General features: G+C 43.4%; 2 protein-coding genes across 6 annotated transcripts in view; both read right to left on the bottom strand.

Moving 5' to 3' along the window:
• The window catches only part of UBE2G1 (ubiquitin conjugating enzyme E2 G1), a 554317-nt gene that overhangs the window by 125979 nt on the left and 418431 nt on the right, over positions 1–9907 (bottom strand). The window lies entirely within an intron of this gene.
• The window catches only part of P2RX1 (purinergic receptor P2X 1), a 30146-nt gene continuing 23468 nt past the window's right edge, over positions 3230–9907 (bottom strand). For 3 of the 4 annotated variants that reach the window (XM_042442878.1, XM_042442875.1, XM_042442877.1), the window contains 6 exons: positions 8725–8855; positions 7245–7335; positions 6367–6432; positions 5511–5612; positions 4750–4819; positions 3230–4244 (listed from right to left, as the gene is read on the bottom strand). In XM_042442878.1, the coding sequence (XP_042298812.1) occupies positions 4243–4244; positions 4750–4819; positions 5511–5612; positions 6367–6432; positions 7245–7335; positions 8725–8855 (462 nt within the window). In that variant the 3' untranslated portion in view covers positions 3230–4242. The remainder of the gene's footprint in view (positions 4245–4749; positions 4820–5510; positions 5613–6366; positions 6433–7244; positions 7336–8724; positions 8856–9907) is intronic. The other variant, XM_042442876.1, reaches the window with a different exon arrangement.

Genomic DNA, 9907 nt, shown 5'->3' with positions numbered 1-9907 from the left:
CGAAAGACTATGTGATTGATAGACTATGTGATTGATAGACTATGTGGTTGATGGACTATATGATTGATGTAATATGTGAATATGTGGTTGATAGAATATGTGACTTGTAGAATATGTGATTAATAGAATAGAATATCAGTCACATATTCTGCCAATCACATATATGCACATGTCATTCACATTTCATTCACGTATCTATTTATTCATCTGCCTATCCATCATTTCTTTCAGCTATCCATCTATCTCTATCATTTTTCATCTATCAATATATCGTCTGTTTATCATCTATCTTCCATCTTTTATCTATCCGCTTATCATTTAACTTTCATCTCTATCTATCTATCTATCTATCTATCTATCTATCTATTTGCCTACCTACTTACCTTTCATCTGTCCGTCGGATGCAGTTATGGCAAGGCCTCTGTGGCCACAATCCTGTGAAGTCCTGGGACGCATAGTGTCCTGGCGCAACCGAGAAAAGAAACCGAACTCTCTTACGAAGCTACAAATCCCGGTATGCCTTCAGAAGGAACCAGGAACCAAAGCAGTACACCTGCGTAGTGTGAATGGGCTCCGGAACAGGTGCCAGGTGCAAACCCTGGCAAGATGGGTGCTGTGTGTGTGTTGTGTGTTGGCAGGCAAGAAATAAAACGACATATGGCTTGCGTTTGCAAGGGATCACAGACTCCTCCAGACGTTTTTTAAAACGCCAAGCATTCTGTGCAAATGAGACCTAAACTTTCCCGAAACAATCTCTTTCCCCCTCTATAAGGTTTCCCTTAGCATGCAATGAATACTTTAGCAATGCAGTGATGTCTCAGACTTGGGTTTCTGGAGGCACAAATGGGAGCGCCGTCTCTTTTTCTCATTCTTCATTCATTCATTCATTCATTCACCTTTTCCATTTTCTCCTCTCTCCGGATGACTCATTTGCAGGCTCCTTTTTCACTTTGGACGATCTCTGGGAAAATGATCCCGATTTGGACGATGAGCCCGCTTCGACAAACACACAAACACACAACGGCACGACGAGGCCGGGAAATAGAACTACGGACTCCGGATAGGCAGGTAAGGCCCATCTGCAAAATGAGACGACGTTGATTTTGGAGACCGGACCCTTCCCATCCTATACCCTCCAGCCTTTCACAAAGGCATTTCTGCAACTGAGATGTCCCTGCTGTGAAACACAGTTTTAGAAACCCACATCTGTGAAATCAGTATGTGATCTTGTGGCACCTTTGAGACTCAATGGAAGACAGAAATTGGCAGCGCATGCGCTTTCCAACACCTTGCAGGTCCCTATCTCTAAGGTTCGCAACTTACATCTCACATATGGATATATACACACACGCACACTCTCTCTCTCTCTCTCTCTATATATATATATATATATATATATATATTGTTGGCCATATAGCAAAGTATGATTTTACAGACTAACGCGGTTATTGGCTTTGCTATATGGCTATATCACACACACACACACTATATGGCTATATATATATACACCTATATATTGTCCATATAGCAAAGTCTGATTTTGCAGACTAATGCGGTTATTGGACTTTGCTATATGGCTATATATATATATATATATATATATATAGTGTGTGTATGTATACACACACACACACACACTATATGGCTATATATATATACGTATAGTTCATATAGCAAAGTCTGATTTTACTAACGCGGTTATTGGATTTTGCTATATGGCTATATATACATATATATGTGTGTGTTGGCCATATTGCAAAGTCCAATAACGTCAATGACCGATACAACCACAACAACAGGTGAGATGTCAATTGTGGACTTTGCAATATGGCCAACATATATGTTTGTATATATAGCCATATAGTGAGATGTTGATTGTGGACTTTGCAATGTGGCCAGCATATACACTCTGTGTGTCTGTGTGTGTGTGTGTGTGTGTGTGTGTAGCTATATAGCAAAGTCCAATAACATCCAAAATCCACCAAACAGTGATCCCTTTCTTGGACCAACCAAGAAGCACAAAATCTACGTTGCAAGCTTTCAAAGCTCCTCTGGCTTCTTCGCCAGGCAAAGGGGTCACAAACCCTACAAGAGAGAGAAAGATTGAAGATCTTAGTCCTAGGCCTGCATTTTGCTGTTTGCATTTTCCGTTCGGATGGCATGGCCAAGTGGGAGATTCTCGAAGTCCAGGAAATTTAACATCCGTTTCAAATACCCATCTGAACCGAGAGCAAAAACGGCAAAACGCAAACCTATAGGACCAACATACGAAAGCTCCAGCTGCCAACTTCTCCCTTTCCGTGAGTCTACAAGATCTCTCTACATACTGATTCTACAGACTAACGTGGCTATCTCTTTCCTTAAAATTAAATAACGTTTATTAATTTAAAAGACATACAGCGTAAAACATACCACAAAAGCAAACACCTACAAACCCACGGATAGGATAAGGAACAGATGAAGTAAAAGACTGGCATGTATGAATGCAAGACGTTCGGGAGATTTGATCGTGTAGTTTTACCGCTATCGACTTTGACCTGTATGTCTTTTTAAGGATATCAATGCCCATATGAAGTTGATAGATTTGGGTTTGAATGGGATCACCTTTCCTAATGAACGCTTGCGGCGTGTATATTGTGCATTTTGGTTGTCCCAATAAAGGCATCGCTGTTTGGTAGATTTCGGATGTTGTCAGGCATCATTCCCCTTTAAAACATTTTAAAGCAGGTTTTCAGCACTGATACATTGCAAATGCTCTTACCGCTCTCTCCTGGGCAGTCCCTAGTACTGCAAGAAGTAAGACATTTGCATGACCAACGGTTCAGGATGATGGAATTGGAGTCCAAAAACACCTCTCAGAATTGCCAGTGCCCACCGTAGGAGACCCTTTGGCTTCCCATTCCCTTTGGCTTCCAATTCCTATTCCCTTTGCAGGAATGGATGCTGATCCTTGGCCAAGCAGTTGCTTGTTAGTTGCCACCAGATCTTGGGAAAGTGACCTTATTTTTTGGATGCTTAATCCCCGAATCCTTGCTGGATGTACGATTCTGGGATTTGTGATCCCAAAAAGTCGCTTTTCCAATCTCCGATGGCTGCCCAACCAATGCATTTCTTGCTAAATCCATGCCACTGTGAGTTCCTTTGGATAGACTCTGGATGCTACTAACTGTAGAAGACGTTAGATACTACTAAAGGGAATAAGTGACCAAAGCGAGATGAGGTAGTACCAAAAAGTAGAGTTTTTATTGCTCTCTTGTTTTCTCTCCAATGTCCGGCCCGCCCTTATACACCCCAAAATAAAACCTAGTATTTCAAAATCTCTCTTCGACAGCCACACTTTCCCCTGGATTCGTGCAACAGGAACACTTGTTGGTAGAAAAGGATTGCGGGAGGTAGTGAAGAACGGGTGCGAAAGGCTGTGTTTGTGTGTATACGTGTGCGCGAACCTTTCGGTCCCAAGGGTCTGCCCGCGCATGCTAGCGGACAGCCGTGCCCATGTTTCAGGGAGAAAATCACATTGCATTTTTGAAGGCACTGGCGCCGCCTCAAAGGAATGGTCCTCATGCCCACCACCGAGGATTATAAATTGTGGCTAAATTTGAACTGGTTCGCCATTTTCCCCATAGCAAGTAAAGCATTAGTTGGCTGGGTTTGCAACACGACTGGAGGAATTTCCCACTTTCGGCAGCGTCGGCTTAGATGGGAATCGCGAAAACCTCCATCCCTTTGCCACAAATGCCTCATACTCCATGCTCTGCAATCCCTTCCAGATCTCAAACTTTGCAATCCCTTCCTGACTTGTCTTTCAGCGGAGGACAAGATGGCGACCCAAACGTCCTGCATATGGAAGCGAACCCAACCAATAGTAGTACCTCAGTCCAACAGTGGTGAAGGATCGGTATCTTCTCTCATATCTAGGGGAAGTAGGATAGTTTAGCGAAGGTACAGGATAGTCCATGCGGCACCCGCAGCTCCGTCCACCAACTCCTCACCATCATTCCCCACTTGAGGCCATCGCCTCACTCCGACACACAATACGACCGCCATCTAAAATGTGCATTGACTGTGGTGCCATCCCAGCGCACTGTGCTAAAAAACATGGAAGGGTTCAGTCAAGATGCCCTTCTCCAAGGGGTGTGTAAGGCGTTGCGCGGGGAAAAGGTGATCCGTCCCGGAGATCAATGGCGGCATGTTTGGGAAGAAGGGAGAGGAAACAGCATTGATGTGCGGTGCAAGAAGTGATCCTGCAAGAAGAGAAGAAATGAGAAATGGAGAGCGGAGATTGCTTAAAGCAAAATCTACTATTCGTAGAATCACGGAGTTGGAAGAGAAAACAAGGGTAATCCAACTGCCATGCAGGAATGCATAATCCAAGCACCTCCGACAAATGGACATCCAACCTCCGTTTAAAAACCTCCAAGGAGGTTAAACAACAACAACAACAACACATAAAAGGTAGAGAAACTGTAGGAGGATTTTGGAAGGGAAACGGAGATGGCAAATAAGAGGGACAAGAATGATAAACTTGACATATGAAAATAGGCAATACCCTTCTTCATCCTGGAATTGTTTTGTTGTAGTGATACTGTGTTTTTGATATATGGACTATACCTACTGTATGATGACAAGGATGCAGGATGATCTGGATGTACTATTTTAAATTAAATTAAAATAACAACAACAAATAAACCCCAAAACAACAACATCACAGGTATTTTAAAGATCTTTAAAACTGGTCTTCCAACTTACAATTTCCTTGAGGCCCCTTTTCCTTCCCTTGCAAGTTGTACATGAAGGAGCTGTCGGCGTCCTCTTTTTCCTACGGATGCATTCAAAAACATACTTAAATCAACAAAACAAGAGATGCGACCTGGTTATCCGTGACAGTTAAAGATGTCTCAGGCTGAATCTGCACTGCAAAAATAATGCAGTTTGACGCCGCTTCAACGGCCACGGCTCAGTGTTATGGAGTCATAGCGTTTATGGTTCGTTGCGGCACCGGAGCTTTCTGACAGAGAAGGATTAATATTTCACGTAGCTACAAATCCTAGGATTCAACAGCATTGAGCTGTGGCTGTTAAAGCGGCGTCAAACTGCGTTATTTCGGTAGTGCATACAGCAGAAGTTGAACCTTTGCAAGAGCATTTTTCAGTGCAGAATAGAATGGCTTTAAGAGGGGAGTCCTATTGATTAATGCATTGAATCTATTGCAGAGTAAGGTGAATGCACTGAACCTACAACAGTCAAGATGTAGGTAAATCTATTATCATTTCTATCATTTCTACAGTGCGGATGCACCCTTCGCCAAGGTTTCTCGGCCCTCGAGAAACACACTTGGACCATTTTCCCAGGAGTATTTCCAAATATCCTTTCCGTCTCTACATCGGAGGAGGTGACTTTGCTCCAACGTATTTCCGTGCCAAGAACTTGGATTATTTGTGTCTTTTAGGTGTTTGGGAGGCAGGAGGTGCCTTGCCACGCCGAAGGGGAAGACATAGCATCGTACTCACAGGTGGGATAGTGTCCTGTTGTGCGTACTTGAACTTCTTCTGCTTGTAGTAGTCCCGGTTGGATAGGAAATTCAGCAGGAGCACATCGCAAACTACAGAGGCCTAACAAAAGTCAGAGAGGAGAAACTAAGAGGGAGAGATTGTCTTGACTCTAGCGAACATCCATACGAACGCACTACATACCCCTGGCTAGGCGGGTGATGTGTCCTATTCTATAGAGTGCCGTCCTTGTATTTAGTGGGCAGAGGACAGTCCTCTATTTATGTTGTTGTGTGTCTCTGAGTCGTTTCCAACTTACGGAGAACCTATCGTGGGGTTTTCGTGGCAACGTTGGGTTGTTCAGACATTGACATTGCCATCATTGGAGGCTGAGCGCGTCGCGACTTGCCCAACGTCAGCCAATGGTTGAGACGGATTTGAACCCTGGTCTCCAGAGTCCTAGTCCAACACTCAAACCACTACCCCTCTATCTATAGGGGCCCTGTATCCGACAGCCCAGTTTTGAGACACAGGTAAAGATTGATCTGACAGCTGTCAGTCAAACAACAGATCGACTACACATCCGCTTGGTCAAAGTGTTCTCCATGATTATGTTTTGGAGACCAGATTTAAATTTAGATGTTGTGCGTTTAAATTCGCACAAGCACATTTTATCAAAACCGGCACGCTCTGTTTTTGGTGATGTGTGTAAGAGTGTGGCTGGAGAGCCATGTTGCGTTGGATAGGACTCTGGAGAGCGGCGTTTGGTTTATCTCGGTCCAACATGGAATAACTGAATTCTGGTCAAGGATCCCTGTCCCAGGAAGATGCGACCACCTACTTTTGGGAAGATAGAGGAGAAAATCAGAAAACTTACTACGCCGAAGATGCCAATCCCAGAACCGATGGTAGTCATGGTTGGGATGATGTCAAATTTTCCTGCCTGGATAGGAAGAAAAGACGACAAAGCGAAGATGGGAAGATGCGTATTGGAACAACTTTTACTATCAATGATCAGAAATCAATCAATCAATCATTGAAATCAAGTCTTTTAACAGAGTTAATGGGCATCAACACTGGTTTCCTTTTGGCACCAATTCAAGAGATGGCCTTTTTATCAATGCCCTTGAGGGAGCCTAGTTTATTTTTAAATACAAATTTAATTGCATTTTATTGTGGATGAGAAAGTTAGGGATTTAATGAAACATTATTGTATTATTGCATTGTGTGGATATCGTTGGAGAAGAGGGATATAAATAATAATAATAATAATAATAATAATAATAATAATAATAATAATAATAACTTTATTTATATCCCACTTTTCTGTTGCCAAACAATCAAAGCGGCTTACATCTACAATCAATCCAATATACAATACATTGTATATATAATATCCCTGTATCCCACTCTAAAATTATTATTATTATTATTATTATTATTATTATTATTATTATTATTAAATGGTTTTAATTTGCTATAGCCTTTTAAGCTGCATTAACCTTTTGCCTCAGGGTGCATCCACACTATTGAAATAATGCAGTTTGACACCACTCTAACTGCCATGGCTCCATCCCCCAGAATCCTGGGATTTGTAGTTTTGAGAGGCGCCGGCACTCAAGCTCCTGGCCATCTCTTTCCACAGTTTCACGGGGCAGGTAGGGTCATAAATCTCACTTTCATCCGTCAAGAGGAGCATCCCGCTCCAGCCTGAGAAAACCCCGTGTACAATTCCTCCGCAAAGCCAGCATTTACCTTTCCGTTCACCAGGATGTCAAAGCGGATGCCGAACACCTTGTAGAGGTTCCTGAGGTCCCTTCCGTTTTCTCTGTAGTATCTGGCGTGCCTTTCAAAACAAAGAGAGAAACGTTAGTAGGAACGTCCTGGCCATGAGAGGGGTTCAGCCATGGATCCAATTCCCGACGGAGGTGATCCTAGAGTTGGAAGAGACCCCAAGGAAGGCCATCCAGTCCAACCCCATTCTGCCATGCAGGAACTCTCCATCAAAGCATCCCCATTGACAGATGGACATCCAGCCTCTGCTTAAAGACCTCCAAAGGAGGAGACTCTGAGACTGCATCTTCCACCGTCGAACATCTCTTACTGTCAAGGAGGTGGACTGGATAACCCTCGTGGTCCCTTCCAACTCTATGGTTCTACGATTCTAAGTTCCTCCTAATTATATGTTCCCAGGATATTATAGGTATTAAGATACTAATTGGTTAGATGTTTCATGGGAATGATGGAGGAACAGGTTCAATAGCTAGACAGTAAAAATCACGGCAAAGACAGTCAAAGGAAAGGACTGCATCCATGTTGGAGAGTAAAGAAGTCATTGGTTTTAAATACACAATTTATGTTGGAAGGTCAGATGTTTTGAATGGGAAATGCACCTGGAACGTGTATGTATGTGCGTTTATATGTGTGTATATTAAAAAAGAAGTCATCCCTGGACAAAAAGCATCTGGTTTCGTAGGAGACGTTACAATTGTGTAAGACGCCAAGAGGATTCTGGCCCTTGTATCCCTCCTATCTGAGAATTGTTGGTGGTAAGAAGGCATGGCCTCCTCTATTCAGACAACAGGACCATCACTGGCTTCATCCAAAGACCTACAGTAGCTAAAACCCAACCACTTGGCATTGAGTTGGAAAGGGAAACCATCTCACAAGGAAGTGTTGCGATTGAAACAGCTCAGAATCCAAAGATATAGCCACGCCAGTCTGTAGGTTCAGTATGTAGAGAGATATTGTAGCACCTTTGAGACTAACGGAAATAAAAAGGTTGGCAGCATGAGCTTTTGTAGGCTTCATCTGAGGAAGGAGATTGAAGTCTACGAAAGCTCATGCTGCCAACCTCTTCATTGCAGTTAGTCTCAAAGGCGCTACAAGATCTCTCTCTGCTGATGAAGCTGCACCAAAGAAAAGGGAAGACATATCTACCCACCATTTTATTATTGCTTGCGTCATCTGCAGCTGGCATCTTCCTGACGTTTTGCCGACACCTGTGGCTGGCATCTTCAGAGAATGCTGGCATAGAAGAGAGTGGGGTACATTCTCTGAAGATGCCAGCCACAGATGCTGGCGAAACATTAGGAATAAACTCTTGTAGGACATGGCCACATAGCCCCCAAACCCACAAAAATCTATGGATGCCGGCCATGAAAGCCTTCGACTTCACATTACAACAATAATGTCCAAAGGAAGAGAAAGGTCTGCGCAAGCTCAGTCACCCTACCTGAAATTGAAGCCCGGAGAGATGTTGTTGTCTTCGTTGTAAAGCCCATGAAACTGGTAAACAGGGACACAGTATCTCACGGGCCAGTCCAGGTCACAGTCCCAACTGATGGTGATGCCTACAACGCCTCCCTGGAAAAGCAAAAGGGAACGTCTGTCTTGGAGAGATCGCTTGGATCTTTATCAGTTCGTGGGTCACTACTTGGTAGCTACTGAATCCAAAGACATGGCCAGGTTAGTCTGTGGAATCAGTACGCAGAGAGATCTTGTCGCACCTTTGAGACTCACTGAAAGAAAGAAGTTGGCGGCATGAGCTTTCGTAGACTTCAGTCTACTTTCTCAGATGCATGTAAAGTCGGTCCTCCTTATCCGTGGATTTTTTATCCATGGATCCAAGCATCCATAGCTTGATAATATTTTTTTAAAAGTATAGATTCCAAATAGCAAACCTTGATTTTGCCTTTTTATATACTGGGCACCATTTTGCTATGCCATTTAATGGGACTTGGGCATCCATGGATTTTGTTATCCACAGGGGTCCTGGAACCAAACCCTAGTGGAAAACAAGGATCCACTGTAGTGGAGTGGAAACCAAGACATACATGCATATATATATATATATATATATATGCCATTGGTATGGGGCTATTGAGTTTTGGTTAAAAATGTAAGTGGAGGTAGGGACATTCTCTATTAAAACCATGGCGCTAATGTAGAATAACAGTTAAAGCAAGGTAAGCAAAGTGAAGATGCCACCCACAGATACAGGCGAAATGTCAGGAAGACGCTCTTCTAGAACATGGGCACATAGCCCCAAAAAGCCACAAAAAACTATGGATGCCGACCAGGAAAGCCTTCGACTTCGTATTGGACTGATTCACGAAACACACCGACTAAAACCATGGGCCCAGTTACTCTTTCTTGGTTTGACGTATCTCCCTCGGTCGTTGTAAGGAACAATGTGGAGAAAGACAGCCACCTGTGCTACCTTGAGTTAACCAGAGATACCATGCCACCTATGCCACCTTGAGTTAACCAGGGATACCATGCCACCTATGTCACCTTGAGTTAAGCAGAGATACCATGCCACCTATGCCACCCTGAGTTAACCAGAGATACCATGCCACCTATGTCACTTTAACCAGAGATACCATGCCACCTATGTCACTTTAACCAGAGATACC

This window comes from Sceloporus undulatus, chromosome 11, assembly GCF_019175285.1.
Source record: "Sceloporus undulatus isolate JIND9_A2432 ecotype Alabama chromosome 11, SceUnd_v1.1, whole genome shotgun sequence".
In the NCBI taxonomy this organism is placed as follows: Eukaryota; Metazoa; Chordata; class Lepidosauria; order Squamata; family Phrynosomatidae; genus Sceloporus; species Sceloporus undulatus.
This window is presented reverse-complemented; position numbering and strand designations above follow the sequence as displayed.